Raw genomic sequence first — 19,039 nt, forward strand, 5'->3', positions numbered from 1 at the left:
TTTTCTATTGTGCCAGATTGTGTGTCAGTGAAAACGGACCTTTAAAAATGTGAAAATAAATAAATAAATAGATCCGTTTTTCTGGATGACACCGGAGAGAAAGACCCGGTATTTCAATTCATTTGTCAGATGGATCCGGAAACAAATGGTATCTGTTTGCGCACAGATTTCTGGATAACGCAAGTGTGAAAGTAGCCTTACCCGTAGTTTTCTGATGTAACTAATATAACTTAGATATGCGGCCAAGACTATGACACTAAAAAAATACTACTTTGTAACTACCGTTCTTCTAACTTTCCTTACAGAACTTCCATATTTTAGGCATTTGCTTAGTATGGGGCGACAAGCTGTTCCAGGGGATGGATGCATTCTACATGCACTTTCCTCCTCTAGCACATTCTTCTTCTTCTTCTGCAGCACATATGACTTTGCTTTTCCCTTGCTCATTTGCTCCCTGGTAAACAGAGTGCTGGTCGAATGTTCCTGCCCGTCTGAAGGCTACATTCTCAGCCCACCTACTACAGGAGAACTCTCCTCCCACCTGCAGATAAAAGCCAAGTGAATGTTACCGGGAGCTGATCAGAGCACTTTCCCAGTCCCTCACTGTCACATGTCTGCATCACACCTTTCACTTGGATCTTGCATCACTAAGGTAAGATGATGGCATCCTATCCTTGTCTTAGATCTACCTGCTCAACAAGACCAGCTCATTCAATAGGTGTGAAAATTAGTAAGAAGTTCTCTAATTTACACTACTAGTTTCAAATGTGCAACAAAAAGATCAGCAAATCTTTCCCAGGGCTTTGATATTGAATATATTATTGCATTTAATCGAGCGCCGTCAGCTCAGAATAGTGTTCAATGTACTTTGTAATAGATCTGTGTTTGTTGCTGTTGCAGTAGTGTGAAGGGCAGTGAAATTCTTAGAAGGTGCCATGAACAGATGCCAAATTCTGCACTTTGATGTGGGACTAACTTTCACTGCTTGGACTGGCAGCAGGTGTACAGGAATTTCCTAAGCAGCAGCGATGTGTGAAGCTTCATCTTCTCTGCAGGGAAGTGTAGAATGTCAGTGCAGACAGAAAGCAGGTGGATAGTAACTCAAGAACTGGCCTTCTACTCCATTTGGCCGCTAATCATCTGACACTTAAAAAATGGGGCATTTGTGTTGTTACGGAAAGCAATAATCTGTCGGAAAAATCCTAAAGTTAGGATTATTTCTGCAGATGGTTCGAAAGAAATGAATGTAGAAGTAAAGAACAGGATCCTGCTGTCTGTTTTTGCTGTAAAGCTGGAGCTGTACCTAAACTTTTTGTAGCACTTTTGATTTTACCTATCAAACGACAGCTACGCAAAGTTGACTACATGTTAATGTACTGCTTTGGATATCAACAGTAGTTCAATAGTTAAATCAGTTAGTAGTGCTACAAAAAGTCTAGGTGTAGCCCCAGCCTAAGAAATGTGTATAGGAGTAGATCCATCATGGGTTTAGCCCTATAGTGATATTGTCTTATGTATCTCTCCAAGTGGTATGGTCTAGTCCAAGTATGTAAATAGTGTCTCCTTTCTATGCACATTGAAAATGTAGATATATGTCATGCTTATAAATGGCTGCTGGGAACTAATGAAAGCTGCAATTAAAAGCCTCGCAATGTATTCACATGGAGATTATTATAGTCCCATCACATTCAGAGAGGTCCTCATCTTCAGATACTTGTACTTGTATAATTGTGCTTTTTAAATTTCTCTTTAAGGGGAACGCCTACCATACAATACAGTGTTCTACATTTATACTATGATTCATGTCATTCATTTTGGATAGTTCATTAGGGTATGGCACATTTAATGGTTGATGATAATGTCCTTCAAGTAGTTGAAGAGGTTTCTACATGACTTGGCTATGAAATGTCTCATAGGCACTCACTTTGGATCATTAAAATCATATATTTAAGACACCAAGAAAATAATAGGATAGAAAACATATAGGACATATACACATGGACCTGTTCTTGTGCCTTGTCCTTGAGGAGATCAGGGGTAGACTTCTTTAAGCCTCACTAGTCTTGAGGCCACAGAAATAACATGAGAGAGCAAACTGGTAGCACATTTGTAACCCTGGCAATTTTATTATGGGTTTGAAGTCATCTAATGATATGACTTATAGATGGTGGGCTCGAGGTCCAAATATGCCTTTCTCAAGACATACAACCAGTTTCCTCTACATTGCAAAGTGCTGGTGTACTCTATCACACCCCCAGCCATCTGGCTAAGGGTTATTTTCCAAGACCCTTGGGTTAAAGGGTTTTCTCACAATTGTCATTTATCATCTTTCCTTACTCTGGGGCTAAAAAAAAAACACTCAAGCGCTCCGCACAGCTTCTCCATCCATCCCATGGACTTTCAATGGAGTGCCATGCCAAACGCTTGACCACTGCCCCTTTAAAACCGTTCCCCACAAACTTGTTTGTAGGGCCCATAAAAAGGGTATCCTTGCAAAGGTTCAACTTCTAACTACCCACTAAAATAAAGGATCGGCCAACCTAATCTGGAACCCATTTCCCCAGGGGCCCCATAGAACCCGCCACATACAACCTTGATGATACAAGTGCACATGCTGTATTCTAACCCTAAATTCACCAGTATTTCCATCAAATATTATATTTATTAAACAACATTTTTTGAGTTTATTACATATCAAATCGGCTTGTCTTTTTACAGGATGCTATTTTATATTGTACAAACGCAGACCGATAAAAAATATTCGTATACCAATTTTTTGGGATGAATTCTCTTTCGTAGGCAATTTTGTTAAATGGGTGATTCAGTTGTTAGATTTGTCCAATTTTTCCTTCTTTCTCTGTTCACTGGAAGGCCATAGAAAAAAAAAAGGCAAAAGCAAGAAAAAAATACCTGAAAAGGACATAAACTACCTAAAAAAAAATTGGGATTTTAAATTGGATTTTTTTTAACACCCTCTCTATGTGGGAGCTCTGCCCCATCCTTGCATGCCTGGAGTACATTAATATGTACATTTTGGAAGATTTTAGATGTTATCAGATTGCTCTTTCATTTCTTATATAAACACTGATGTTGATATTTTTCTCTTAAGCGTTTTCTGGAGTCCTGGCAGTGAGTTGGGTCAGACCTCTGTTTTTTATTAGTACTGTATGTTACATCTCTATATGGCATTTTTATAACATCTTCTGTAGCTCTTGACATTGAAGCAAAACCATCACACCATTTAGCTTTGGGGCACCGCAGCCTTGAGCATCTCCCACAAAAGAATAATACAACGGAAATTTCCTACAATATCTGTGCTAAACTACGCTGAGATGTTAAATGAGATTTCGGCTACTGTAACAAATCCCCATCAACCAACCCATCTGGTATTGATGTTCTCTTGAATCCCAATAAGGAACCAACTTTTCTTAGACCTTTTTTATATTAAGTATATAATTGTCTGTTTTATAGTGTCATAAAATAGACACCTTTTGTTAACCTCTGTGGTTTAATCCCAAATGTACATCTTAGGCCAAGTTCACACTTGAGTTATGTGGTCAATTATCTCTATCAGTGATTGTGAGCCAAAACCAGGTGCTGGTCTAAAACACAGAACAGATGCAAATCTTTCCATTAGACCTTACCTCTGTGGAGGCTTCACTACTGGTTTTGGTTCACAATAACTGATGGAAATAACTGACCAAATAACTGAAGTGTGAACTTGGCTTAATTATGTTAAAAAGTATAAAAATTGTCATACAATATTCAATAGAAGGTATGAATTGTAAACATCTTCATGGAATAGCTTTAGTGGGTGCAGCCCCTCTAGCATTTTAGAAGACTCGAATATTATGAAAAAGCATATATGAGGTGGGGCCTTTTTTGGAGTTGCCTGAACTTGAGATTTTTAGTGATAATGTGAAGTTCAGTCAACTTTATGTAAAAGCGTGAACGTTAGAAACTATTAATATGGACAATGACTTCATATCTTCATGTACATGCCTCTACTAAAATAAGGACTCAAATATGGAGACATTAGGAAATTAAGCACATGTTGGGGGAATTTATCAAACCTGTAAAGGAAAACTGGCTTAGTTGCTCATACATGTAACATCTCAAGAAAGCATCTCATATGATATTTAATTTCCTATCCGATTCCTGAGGAGTCTTAGAAGCTGACTAAAGCTATTGGGCCAGATTTATCATTACACTTACATCTTACCCCACTTATGCCCAAAGTCACTTTTGGCCAAGTCAGATTTATTAATGGTCCTTTAATGCTGTGATAAATGTGATTTGACCGTAGCAGTTTATCCTTCAGTAAGCGGCTTTGTAAAAGTCGCACGTCTTTACGAAAAAGTCGCATGTTCTATATTAAAGTCGCATAAGATAAGCATGGTCCTAACTGGAGTGAAATTGTGCATTTTTTTGCGACTTTTTCAATTGTCACAATAGTAAATCTGTCTAGAGATTCATTTACATAAGAAAACATGCCCACTTTCAGAAAACTGGCGAGCATAGCGCAGAGCCAATAAAAGTTGCCAATTTTTGTGCAGTTTTAGCCATTGCGCAACTTTTTCACTCCATTATTTTGACTTGAGTTAATGATAAATCTAGCCCATTGTATTTTCAAAATATACGATATGCTCCAAAATTTGGAAAACTCCCCTAAATCATAAAAATCTCTCTACCTACACCCATCACTATAGGGGGGGGAGGGGAGCTTGTGGGATAAAATCTTTATGAAGCAAGCTCCCCTAGTGGCAGCTACAGATAAATTGTGATTTTGTGACGATAAACAGCAGTGGCATAACTAGAGTCCTACAGGCCTCAGAGCAAACTTTGGTCTGACTTTATTCACCCCCCGCTGCACATTATAACTGCCTTCCCCTGCAAAATACACCCAACCAGCCTACTTCATACCAAATAACCATTTCATGTGCATGTGCAGTGTTGTGCTGGACTCCAATGCAGAGCCTAAGCAAGCCAATGAGGTGAGAATGCTGCTGCTATGGCTTAAGATGTACAGTGTGTCAGTGCTATTCTCCCGTAGCTCTCCTAACTTAGGGTGATCATGCATCCTCTTTTTCCCAGATATGTCCTCTTGTCTGGCTGAAATGTCCAAATGTCCAGGATTCTCAAGGGGTGAGCGGTGGATACTATAATCTGGTACAATGCAAGAGCTGAAGGACATGTGATGATGTCACCACCATGTGATCAGTGCAGGCAGGGGCAGAGCTCAGCAGTAGATAGCAGCAGATAGGAGGAGAAGTGGTAACGACCTGTGATGATGTCACCATCATGTGATCAGTGCAGGCAGGGGCAGAGCTCAGCAGTAGATAGCAGTAGATAGGAGGAGAAGTGGTAATGACCTGTGATGATGTCACCATCATATGACCAGTGCAGGCGGGGGCAGGACTATGCAGTGGAGAGGAGAAGAGGTAAGGATCTTTGTATCCTAGTGAAAGGGGTTGTCTCATCTCAGACAAAGGAGGCATATCGCTAGGATATGCCCCCATTGTCTGGTAGGTGCAGTTTCCACCACTGGGACCTGCATCTATCTCATAAACTGAGCCAGCAAAGTCCCAGAGGGCGCACCCTGCATGCATAGATGCCCTTCATTCATTTCTATGGGGCCACTCAGCTATTTTTGGTGGGCCAATAGGAAGGCTTGGTGGTGGCTTTGTTTTAGAGATAGATGCAGGTCCCAGAGGTGGGACCCGCACCTATCAGACAATGGGGACATATCCTAGCTATATGACCCCATTGTCTGAGAAGGGAATACCCCTTTAAAGCTCATGTTTGCAAATTTTTTCCTTTTGGAAACATTCACTACCACTCGCTAGATTGTGCTATTACAACCTGCATGAAATATGATTGAAAATCTGCTGCTTTGCCAGCAATAGCACATTTTTGATACTGTACACTATAGCAAGTACAACTCCTGTTTAAGCCATGGAAGCCAAAAATCTGTAGCTTGTTGCAGGACAGCACTTCTCGAGCCTCTTCAGATGTTTCTGTATAACAGTACCAGAAAGGCATATTCTGATGCTAATCCCACTTGTTCTGCTATTCCAGTTTTATATAGAACTTCTGCACATTTTATAAATTGACCTCAGAAATCTCAAAGTACTCAAGGCAGAGAATATTAATCAGTGGAAACACGCGTTTCCTATACAAGTATCAGCTTTGTATACAGTGATTCATTGTGTCATTTTGTGTACCTGTTTGACTTTGTCAGTTCCTGTGTATTTGTACACCTAAAATATAAATGCATGAGATCTGATTATTCTAGATAGGGTAACATTAGGTCATTGAAAAAACTATTGCATTAGAGGGCATTTGTCAGCAGATTTTTCCCTATGACACTGGCTGACCTGTTGCATGTGCACTTGGCAGCTGAAGACATCTGTGTTGGTCCTATATTCATATGTGCCCGCATTACTGAGGAAAATTATGTTTTATATATATGCAAATGAGCCTCTAGGAGCAACAGGGGCGTTGCCGTTGCATCTAGAAACTCAGCTCAGGTGTGATCACTTTTTCACTGCTTGGTTGTCACAGTGTAGGGGGAGGGGAGGAACACCAGAATGACAACAGAAGGAAAATGACCAGGAACTAGGCCTCAAGGCTAGGGAAAGGGAAATAGTGACACCTAAGAAAACCCTAAATCTAGCCCAGACTTCTGTCAGTATGAATAGACCCTGAAGGTGGGAATATTCATACACCGGAAACCTACAGTAGGCCCTATTGACCTATTGACTACTGGTTCCTTCCCAGGTGAACAAACCAGCATCTCCCTGAGGCCTAGTAAACAACGAGCAAATGAGAGCAACAAAATACCAAGAGAAGTACACTTATCTTCAATAGAAAATGGATGAGCAGGAACTCAGATGAGGACCACACACCAGCTCTTCCAACTCTACCGCATGGTATGAAGTGTGAGTCCAGAATAAAACAGAGGAGCAGTAATGACCACAAGTTACACCTGAGACAAGAGGTGAGGTCATTACCAACAACAACACCGCAACAAGTGAAAACAGATAGGCTGTCAGACAACCTAACGTGCAGCCAGTCTCTCAGATCTTCTAACCTCTGTCACGGGAGGGACCATGACATTGGTCCTGTCAATCGAAGTGTCAGCAGTTGTGACAACGGCATCTGAGGCAGCTTTCCTCAGCAAGCCCAAAGGGCTTATCTGCACAGAGATCAAGAAAGCCGTTTACTTTCTCTAATAGCTTGGATCTCTCTGAAGAGTTCCAAGCTAATAGAACAGTATTTCTCGTTGAACTCTGCAGGTGGCAGTGCTCCATAGGAATATAAGGAATTTCCCATACACTACTCCGTTATGCTTGCCCATAGACTTCTATTATGACGGATCAAAACGGAATGCCTCTTAAAGGCTTCCGTTTTGATTTCCATCTTATGGATTCCAATATTTCCATTATAACGAAGAGCAATAACGCAATGCATGATGGTGATGTGAACCCGACCTAAACCTAGTTTTCAGACATGTATGTGCAGCTGTGTTTGTCATTTGTCATACATGTGCTAGAACTGGATTTACATGGAACTGCAAATAAACTTACATTATCTTAAATGGTTGTCTCATCTCATCAAGAAAACCCCTTCTAGTGATTTAGAAATGTAGTATTACACGCTGAAAATCTGGTGTCACACAACTTTTTGCGGGAGTTTTTTGGGCCCAAGCCAGTAGTGGTTTTTGAAGAGAATGTGATAATGCTGCAGACTTTCCACCATGGTTCATGTGGATGTAACCTTAAGGGGCTGCCAGGGTTTTTTTTCTAATTCCCAACCCTAAGGAGCAGAACATATTTACCTGCTCTGAGCCACTTGGTTCAGGCTCCTGAACTGTCAGCACCGCTGTCTCGGTCTCTGTCTGTCTACACCTTCATGGACAGGGTCACATACACCTCTGTAGCCAATGACTGGCATGAGTGGTGACCTGTCCCCAAGCGGCGCTTGATCCATCAGCCACTGCTGAGTCAAGTGCCGCTAAGGGAAATGTCACCACTGAGGCCAGTCATTGGCTTCAGCAGCGCACGTGATTCCATTTGTGCAGAAGTTGACAAATGAGAATAGGTCATCAATATCAGATCAGTGGGGACCAACTCAAGTCACCCCCACCGATCAACTGTTGAAAGAGAAGGCTGCCTTCTCTTCACTGTTTAACTGTTCACGGTCGACATTAAAGCGGTGAGCAGTGTAATTATAGCAACTCCATCCCCTTTCACTTCAGTGGGAGGGAGCATATTAGTCAGACCCTGCCAATCTAATATTGATGACCTATCCTGAGAATAGAGAAAAGCAAATTGACGGCAGCATCTCCAGAAGTGAAATTTATTCACAGTGGGTCCATGAAAAATATGTGCAAAAATCACCAATAAGGTGCAACGTTTCGGCTAACAAGTAGCCTTTATCAAGCACTTCTGGAGATGCTGCCGTCAATTTTCTTTTCTTCATTGATCAGAGGACCAAAGTGGATCTGAGGTCGTGATCGGCTAATGCATTCCAGTTTGTGTATCTATTGTATTGAGTGCTGCTCTGAATATTGTTATTGATATCCTGAGAATAGGTCATCAATATGGGAAAATAGTCAACCTTAAGGCTAAATGCCAACGATCAGGATTGCGTGCAGATTTTACGTGCGGACTTTGCGGAAAATCCACACCATAGGTAATGTACATTGTATTTTTATGAGAATTCTAAATTCTCATGTACACGATGCAATCTGCAACAAATCCGCATGCAAATCCACACAAATTGAAGCGGATTGTCTGCACAGATTTCCCTGTGAGCACCTGCAGATTTCTCCGCACATAAATCCTGAATGTGCGCATTTACCCTTAATGTAGTGCAGCGTGCCACGGGTGAGACGTCAGCCAGTGGGTCCCTTTAAGATGTTATCAGTGCTTAAAGGTTTTTGTTGTGACGCCAGTTGCATTTCAGCAACAAGAGACTAGGTCCCCCTAGGTAGTTGGCACTGGTGGTACCCAGGGGTAGGAATGCCAGAGTGGTGAAAGGGTTGCCTATAGTGTCCCTTTAGGTGCGGCTTTTGCACTTGTCACCGTGCTGCTACCTGGATATCCTGAATCCCAGGTGTAGTCGTCCGCAGCGGTGCAACTGAAATGGTTAGGTGGTAAGGATGAGGGTTAAATAACTTGAGTCCAGACCTTGTTATTAATGTTGAAAACAGCTTTACTTGAATTAACTTGCATCAGAGAACAATCTTCCAAACTTTATCTTGGTTACCAGCAGCTTTTGGCATAAGTTCTGGCAGGCAAACACATTTGGCTATACTACATCTGAACTCTTCAGCTCTGCTATGTTGACTATTTTAAATAGGAACTTTTTCTCTTGCTTTCTGCTGCAACTTCTCTCTTTGTCTGACTCTGTCTGTATCTTAGGTTTATCCAGGGAATCTTTCCTCCTGGCTCTGAAGCTCTTTACTTTTCTTTCTTTGGGCCTAGCCTAGCAGAAGAGGTTCTCTGAACTGACCCACTAACTAAAACTCCCCCCTCTCTAGAAAGGGCTCGAATGGATAGGAAGTTCCATTCTATGCAAACTAGCTCTGCCTTAGATGCTGCCATCTGCTGGTAGACCAGGGACATTACACTTGAACAGTTGAAAAATAGGAAATACATATACACATTATGCAGTACATGGAGATAAATATGTATGATGACACAGGATCAACCATAAGAGATAGTGGGGTTGCAAAAAGGTGGTAATGCCCCCTAGCGGGGCGTTACAGTAGAGACAAGCCCCAAGCAGGTGAATGATCTCATCAGCCTGCTACATCTGTATATTCAAAATGTAAGTTGACACAGTGTCAGCAAAATAAAAATGTGTTTTTTTTTTATAAATTTCCAATAAAACTTTTAAAATAAATGAAAAAGCAGTAAATCAAGTATTATATAGTAGCAGGTTTTTTTCTCTTTGTCCTTCTTAGTTTATTTTCTTTAGAACAATGCTAGCACACATAGCTGGGGATATGAATCATTTCTGAAGTATATTTGAAGGATTTAAACTGAGAAAAGTTAAACTCATCGCTGATCTGTAATAAACCTGTTCTGGATGGGGACCATACAGTAAGTCTATATTCCCAAATATGGAAGGCTTCATGTTCGTTCGGATATCATACCCCACAGTGCAATACTGTAGAAATAACCCAAAAAGGCAAAAAAAATATGAAACAGGTAATTCAATAATGTTTTCCCTCCTTATTAGCTCGGAGCTGCGTTTTTCCGTGGATCAATGCATTTCATGTTATTCTGTTTATTTCATGAAGAGAGGGTTTATTGGTTCCTGTTTTCATTTTTGGTGTGTCCAAATGTGTTTGAGAACAATCTTTGAAATGAAATATGGAAGAAAAATAAAAATGAGTTAATTTGCCAACTACATTTTATTAACCATTAAGGTATGAAGCTATTACATTCAGTGTTAAATACCGGCAGTGAGGCGGCAGATCACCAATCTTCTGTCATAATGTCTTCCAAGCAGAAATGATGGTGCCATGCAGCCTTGCTTCAGATCAATAATAAGATAACAAATAATTAGGGAAGATATGCATTTTTGGCAAACTACCAAAGTCATTTAGTACGGTTTGCGAATGTGTACTTTATCCTTTAAATAAATATGATAGTTTCAGCTGATATTAATGGGGATTTCTGGATGAGGTGTGAGCTCCAGTTCCAGGCACAGATACTTCATGGATGTACAGTGCTTACATTTGACATATATGCTGAGAAATGCTGAACAGATTAATAGGCTGGGTGGCATATTCTTTTGGTATTGATTATGCTTATAAAAAAGATACCATTATGACTATTCGTGACAACGTTGCTGAGAAAAATCAAACTTTATTCATATATAGATTACCTAACTGGAGCACCAAGGGGCAGGCCACAGCCCTTGGAGCACTAGTTTGTTACCGTTCAGTTGCAGTCCCTCTTCTCTTCCGCTTGTCTAGCCCTGTCTTCTTGTGTCTGCGCTGTACAGTACATTGTACAGTATCTCCTGCAGCACTTAAAGCAGCACAGATTCCAACGGAGATTGAGAGACACAGTTTAGGTGCAAGATGACAGATCTCAGCACTTGAAGAACAGCAGGCACAAGAAGAGAGATGAGAAGTCTAACTCTGTCAATCCAGGGCAAGGGGGGAGGGACTGAAGCTGAAGGGGTATAACAAACTGGGGCTATGAGGGCTCTGACCAGCTCCTTAGTGTTCCAATTAGGTAATTTGCTTATGAATACAAATGCATAAACAGGGTAACAGTTAGTCTTAACAGGTGTACTGTATTGTTTTTATTTGCATGATCAACCCTACCAGGGTATTCCTGGTTTAATAGGGTTGATCATGCTGACAGATGCTCTATAAATACTGACATGTTTGCAACAAGTGAGCTTGTTGGTATTTCATGCTGCGTGGTGTTCGGAGAGCAAACAGTATGCTGTCTAAAGACATTGTATGTACTCCCTGGGGTGCACCCACCAGTGGTTGAGGACCAATGATACATACAGTAGCATCTAACTAGTTTAAGACTTTAAACTCATTAGACTAAGGACTTTCATTTTGCTGTGGTTAAATACATTTTTGTCTACTCATGGACTTGTAGGGCAACAAAAGGGAAATAAAGTGGTTGGTACATAATACACAGGGTTGGACTGGCCCACTAGACAACCAAAGGATCTTCCGGTGGGCCAAGGCTCTGATACTATAGTGGGACCCAAAGGTCCAGGGGGAAAAAAAACTTGGAGCTGGCTTTGGAGCCAGTCACTTGCATCTAAGGTTTATTTCTTAGTGTCATAACTTATTAGACTTTATTGATGATACATGGGTTGGACCCCAAGAATGAATTCCTCTTGTGGGTCCAAGGAACCGCAGTCTGACACACAACCCCGGTGACCCACTCTATGATATCTGTATGTCTTTAATCAGCATTCAAGTACTCCTTACAAAGTGTCTACAACCCTACATGTACAATGCAGAACACTTAAAGGGGTTCTTTGAGAACTAAAAAAAGGAAAATACTTAAATAGTACTTTATTATAAATATATTCCCAAATATCTTTCCTTAGTTATAATGGCTTGTATTGTCTAGGGAGCAATCATCAGCGGAAATAAAATGGCCGCTGTCCTATTACTACACACAAAATCTGTCCTAATCACACAGCCGAACAGGTTACTTCAAGACATTATGCTAAAGAGCAGCCTTAGCCTCCTCTCTGCTCTTCTTGTCAGGGATTACGATCCTGAATACAGTTTAATATGATATTTAGCTGAATCCTGGTAGGAATGGACTTCATGAGGAGACATGAAGTACAGAGAGGAGGTGGGGATATGGATAATGAGCAGCAGCACTTGTATGCAGTCTCCATTACCACAGTCTGTCCTGTCCATCACTCAGTTCTTCATGTCTCCTCTCTCCCTTCCTACAGAGATTCAGATCTTACCATCTGTAGTCAGGATCATAATCCCTGACAAGAAGAGCAGAGAGGAGGATGTGTGATTAGGACAGGTTTTGTGTGTACTGATAGGACAGCGGCCATTTTGTTTCTCCTAATGATTGCTCCCTAGACAAAACGAGCCATTATAACTAATGAAAGGTATTTGTAAATATATTTACAATAAAGTAATATTTAAGTACAGTATTATCATTTTCTAAATTCCAGGAGAACACTTTTAAGTTAAAGAAGAATCAATTCTTAACATCGAAAGGTCTCTTTCAGATGGTAGCTTGCCATATGATCAGTCCTATGTGACTTAGCGAGGTCATCACAAAGAGAAGTTATTAGCTATATGGACTAACCTATAGTGAACCATATTATAATATTTGTTGCTCCCGGTACTAATATTTAGTTATACTTAGCACAGCTACATTCATAAAGGTTGACATACAGTCTACCGCCGCTGGTATATTATGACCATTTCGAAGCTATAGTCATATTTTACTATAGTATGTTTCTTCCATCCGAGACTTTTAAATGTTTGCTAACCTTCGTAAATAACGAACCCCAATCCTCATAAAGCATTTTACTTGATAAAGCTTTTGTCAAATAACCATTTTGAAAGGTGCAGAATTTGAGACTCTGGTGTGGTCTTCCAGCAGATGTACTGTCTGGGGAGTCAATTTCCTCTGGAATTTTGCAGTTAAGCTCCTACATCTGCCGTGTGTGAATTTGGAACCTTCCTTGACCACAAGTCCACAGATACTAGTATGTGAGAATTGAAAGTATTGTCCCAGAGCATGAGTCAGAAGTTTACAAACTACTTTATCTTACATAAAATTATTTTTTTTCCACTAAAGGATTATTTTTGTTTAAACCTAAAAATAGAATATAACACCTTCTAGTAGTGCAAAGGATAAAAAGTTGTGCTATTTATTATGTACAATGCCACATACAATATATCTAATCTAAAACAAAATCCTATATGCATGGTCTATACAGGGAACCTCCATAATACAGCAGTAACAAAATCTATGAGGTGCTGGATTATCAGATTTTCTTTATTATCTGACAGTCATAGAAAAGTTTGTAAAACTCTCTCGTATGATCACCTTCAGGAAGAAAGCTGAAATATCAACATCTGGGCATAATAAAGGTCATCTGTCAGCAGATTGGTACCTATGGAACTGACTGACCTGTTGCATGTTCACTTGGCAGCTGAAGGCATCTGTGTTGGTCCCATGTTCTTATGCCCCTGCATTACTGAGAAAAATGATGTTTTATTATATGCAAATGAGGTTCTAGGAGCAACAGGGGCGTTGCCATTACACAGGGCCGGCCTTTGGGGTGTGCGGGCTGTGCGGCCGCACAGGGCGCCATAGCAACAGGGGCGCCGGGCGGCCGACACAGCCCGCCGAACTCTAAGTGAAGTCAGTCTACTACTTACTACTATATTTTGTTGCCGCCGCGGCCCGCCGGCCATCTAACAGCATGAGCCATGAACATGAAGTCACCGTGACACCGTCACGTCACGGTCCGGAGTCCGGACTAAGAGACTGAGTGAGGAGGGGGCGGGGCCCGCGGCTGCTCTGTGCTCCGCTCTGCTCCCTGGCCTGCCTCTCTCTTTAACAGAGCAGAGCATACCAGTGGCTGCTGGAGTGTGTGTGACGCAGGCAGCTGCAGCACAGGCAGAGAGAAGAAGGAGGCGGAGCGAGCCCGAGCACCAGCCAGCAGCAGCCACGCCCACAACAGACGCCTGAGCCAGCCAAAGCCAAGCAGCAAGTTCCAGTGTTCCACCGGACCAGGACCACCATAACAAGTCAGAACACACAGAACTACTTACAGGTATTTGGTAGTAAAGTACAATTTTGTACAAAGATAAGATAAGATAACATCTGGATGGATCCCATCTGCCACTGGCCCTGTGGTGGCCCATAATGGAGTGGGAAAAATGTGCCATGGGGGGGGGGGAGGCTCATAGAGGACAGGGGGACAGACTGACAGTGTGTGCTTAATCCTGCTACATCACAACCACCTAGTGTCTGAGGGACCAGCCTTGGCACCTGGTCACTCCAGTAGGTGTCAGGTTTATAGTCCACAGCTCTTGATGTAGCAGAGCTGAGCATGTCATCCATGATAACACAACAGGTAGGTGAGCAGCACCTCCAGGCAGCTCTGCTACATCCCCCTCAGTCCCACCCTATGCAGCTCTATCATTGGCACAGTGACTACCGTGCAGAGCACTGACTGCGGTTTATAATCCGCAGCACCTGCTATGACCAGCGACAGGTGCTCAGGTACCGCATGCCCGTAACAAACTTCCTGCCCCACGTGCGGAGCACCCACTCCCTGGGAGCCACAGCGCTCTCTCCTTTTAACCCTTTAAAAGGGGTTAACCCCCCCATTACCAGCGGAATGCAGCCTCCCGCCCATTTCAATGAAGTTGATTGATCTGTAGCGGGACGTGCGGCTGTCAGTCAGCAGTGCTGCAGACAAGTTTGGCGTTGCTGTTACCTGGTGACAGCTCCCCCTCGCTCAGGTCCCCAGAGTCCGTGTCCATGGTGTGCTGAGGTCCGCGCTGTCACTTGCCGCTCCGGCCGCTCTCTCCGCCTGTGACACTGCCGAGCTCCGCCGCCTATTGCCAGGGCCGGCCTTAGGGGTTACAAGTTTAAATACCTTTTGAATAAAAGTTGTATTTTTATCATAGCTTGTAATCTGTTTTTTGGGGACTTAGGCCTCTTTCACACTTGCGTTGTCCGGATCCAGCGTGTACTCCACTTGCCGGAATTACACGCCGGATCCGGAAAAACGCAAGTGTACTGAAAGCATTTGAAGACGGATCCGTCTTCAAAATGCTTTCAGTGTTACTATGGCACCCAGGACGCTATTAAAGTCCTGGTTGCCATAGTAGTAGTGGGGAGCGGGGGAGCAGCATACTTACAGTCCGTGCGGCTCCCGGGGCGCTCCAGAGTGACGTCAGAGCGCCCCATGCGATCCATGCGATCACGTCATCCATGCGCCTGGGGCGCCCTGACGTCACTCTGGAGCGCCCCGGGAGCCGCACGGATGGTAAGTATGCTGCTCCCCACTCCCCACTACACTTTACCATGGCTGCCAGGACTTTAGCGTCCCGGCAGCCATGGTAACCATTGAGAAAAAGCTAAACGTCGCAACCGGCAATGCGCCGAAACGACGTTTAGCTTAAGGCCGGATCCGGATCAATGCCTTTCAATGGGCATTCATTCCGGATCCGGCCTTGCGGCAAGTGTTCCGGATTTTTGGCCGGAGCAAAAAGCGCAGCATGCTGCGCTATTTGCTGCGGCCAAAAAACGTTCCGTTCCGGAACGGAAGACATCCTGATGCATCCTGAAGGACGGACTGTCCATTCAGAATGCATTAGGATAATCCTGATCAGTATTCTTCCGGCATAGAGCCCCGACGACGGAACTCTATGCCGGAAGAAAAGAACGCAGATGTGAAAGAGCCCTTAACGGAATGGAAGGTTTTAAATGGAGCCAATATTGGAGAAATGGGTGTGACCACTGAAAGCGTGTGGTTACTGAGGGGCTTGGTTACTGAGGGGCGTGGTTACTGAGGGGCGTGGTCACTATGGGGCGCTGTAAAGCTTTTTCGCACAGGGTGCCTAAAGGCCTAAGGCCGGCCCTGCCATTACACATAGAGGCTTGCACTGCAACTGTAGCACCCTCTGTACTTTAACTGATATGGTCAAGCAGTGAAAACATCATGCCTGGCCCTGTCAATAAAAGTGAAGAAGACGCAGCACTTGCAGACAGAGCTGAGCCTCTAGGTGTAATGGCAACGCCTCGATTGCTCCTAGAGGCTCATTTGCATCTATTAAAACATTTTTCTCAGCAATGCGGGTACATATGAACATAGGATCAACACAGATGCCTTCAGCTGCCAAGCGATCATGCAACAGCTCAGCCAGTTAAATAGGTACCAATCTACTTTAGTAACTTTGGGAGAGATTTATTAAAACTGGTTCAAATAAAAACTGGTGTAGTTGCCGAAAGCAACCAGTTTCCACCTTTTATTTTTCTTAGCTCCTTTGGAAGTTAAATAAATAATCTGATTGGTTACTATGGGCAACTAAGCCAGATAAATATATAGGCCAGGATGGTGATTGTAGTACTCCTTCCCTCTATCTCTCCAAAGTCTCTTTCTGCAGAATCTAACGCTGGATTCTTGGTGGCTGTAATTCCCAGCTATGGGTTACATATTAAGATACGATGGTTCCAGACCCATATCCAAGAACTAAAGGTGTTTTAGCAATATCCATCTCACTGCAGTAAATCCTGTATCAGCCTTAAACAGCAAATACCTTACTGACCGAATCCAATGCTTGGCCATGCTGATTGTGGACCTTCTAGTTCTTTCCTTTCTTTTTTTCTGGAGTGCTGTGGAGGAGAGAAAGTTTTCTTTCTGTATATCTTTCAGAGGTAGGGATTCTCTGGAGTTCAGGCCTAGAACCCTGAGGAGTGAGCACATGTAGTTTCCTCTCACTTCCTCAGCTAACACTAGAGTGAGCTAAGGGCAGATCTAAGTCAAACACTTCCTACAGGGGCAGAGTCAGGATTGTTAACACTGGTAGATCCATGCAGAGATATGCTGGTACATTACAAGGCGTTAACATATTAAATAACATTATGCAAAAAAAACTATTATCAGGTGGTGCACATTTGTAGCCTATTCCTCCGTACAAAACAGCTTCAACTCTGTTAAGTTGGTAGTTTCCGTTGGTCTGTTGGTCTAAGGTCAGGACTTTGACTTGGCCATTCCAAAACTTAAATTTTATTCTTCTTTAACCATTCTTTAGTAGAACAAATTAGTGTTCTTAGGATTGTTGTCTTGCTGCATGACCCACGTTTTCTTGAAATTCAGCTCATAAACAGATGTCCTGACATTTTCCTTTAGAACTTGCTGTTGTAATTGAGAATTTATTGTTCCATCAATGATGGCAAGTCATACTAGCCCAGGTGCTGGAATACAGGTCCAAACCATGATGCTACCACCACTGTGTTTGACAGATGGGATGAGGTTTTCTTGCTGGAATGCAGTGTTTTCCCTGTATCGAAACATAACACTTCTTACTTAAACCCAAAAGTTATATTTTGGTCTAATCCGTCCACAAAACATTGTTCCAATAGACTTCTAGTTTGTCAAGGTGATATTTAGCAAACTGTAGATGGGCAGCAATGTTCTCTTTGGAAAGCAGCGAGTTTCTCCCTTCAATCCTGCCATAAACACCACTGTTGCTCAGTGTCCCCCTGATGGTGGACTAATGAATATTTACATCAGCTAATGTGAGCACGACTCTAGTTTAGAGGTTAATTTGAGCTCCTTTGTGACCTTGTAGACTATTACACATCTTGCTCTTAGTACGCTCTTTGTTGGCCAACCACCCTCAATTTTTACACAATTTGTCCAAACTCTTTAGAGACAATTTTGTAGCCATTTCCACCTTGATGAGCATCAGCAAGTGTTATTCTGAGGTCCTCAGAAATCTCTTTTGTTTGTGCGATGATACACTCCCACAAACATGTGTTAAGAAAATCAGCCTTTCACAGATGTCTGTTCTTTATTTAAAACAGGTCGTCCACTCACACCTCACATCCCATTGGATAGAAAACACCTGACTCTAATTTAACCTTCAAATTATCTAATAATCCAAAAGGTCAACATACTTTTCCCACATACTTTTTCCTCAATAAATAAACCACCAAGTCTAATATGTTTGACTTGGTTATCTTTATCTACTTTTGAGATTTAGGAAAATCTGATGTAATTTTGTCAAATGTATACAGAAATGCAGAACATTCTGAAAGGTTCACAAACTAAAGCACCACTTTATGTGAACATATTAGAAAAACATTAGAAGGGGCTTCGCTCTTAGATTATAGGGTTTCCTCAATACAAATTGGTGCCATGTCAATAGGATATGCCTCCAATGTCAGATTAGTAATCCTGGTGATATGCAACCAATGATGAGTCAAACTCTTTAACTTTTGAAGGACCATAGCAACTTATCATCTATCCACAGGATAGAACAAATGGATCGTGGTCACACATGCACATTGCCACTCTACTCACCTCCTAGAGCACTGATGAAGATAGCCAAGCCATGCACCTGACATATCTATGTCAATCTTCTAGAAATAAGGGTCAGGATGTTCTTTGGCAAGTCAACAAATTTAGATCTACTTGCCCGTACAGTGCTCAGAAGGGACTTACTGCATGTCCATTAGTGAAGTCTGCCAAATGGATTCACTTCCATATTTTACAACGTTATGCAACTTTCAACCTTATCTCACTATCAACATGTATTGGAGGTTCTCATGTTAGGCTGAGATACATTGCAGCTCTTGTCTCAGCAATAGACATGTATTCAGAGAACATAGTGTTTTAGTTGACAATAATTTTATTGTAGAAGACAGTTTCCTAATGCAAGAAAATTGTATTTTGCCAGAATATTATGTAAGACATCTAACAACATAAATGGTAGTTGCTTTCTCCAGAGACAATGGGGTAGATTTATTATCTGTGCCTG

The 19,039-nt window shown here is 42.2% G+C and overlaps 1 protein-coding gene across 3 annotated transcripts in view; it reads left to right on the forward strand.

Annotated features, from left to right (window-relative positions):
* Window positions 1-454: 454 nt before the first annotated feature.
* Window positions 455-19,039, forward strand: part of COL8A1 (collagen type VIII alpha 1 chain) — a 113,232-nt gene continuing 94,647 nt past the window's right edge. For all 3 annotated transcript variants that reach the window (XM_044287797.1, XM_044287798.1, XM_044287796.1), the window contains exon 1: window positions 455-652. Coding sequence is in view for 1 of the 3 variants with exons in the window: in XM_044287796.1 (XP_044143731.1) it covers window positions 563-652 (90 nt within the window). In the remaining 2 variants the exon portion in view is untranslated. The remainder of the gene's footprint in view (window positions 653-19,039) is intronic.

Source organism: Bufo gargarizans, chromosome 3, assembly GCF_014858855.1.
Source record: "Bufo gargarizans isolate SCDJY-AF-19 chromosome 3, ASM1485885v1, whole genome shotgun sequence".
NCBI classification, from domain to species: domain Eukaryota; kingdom Metazoa; phylum Chordata; class Amphibia; order Anura; family Bufonidae; genus Bufo; species Bufo gargarizans.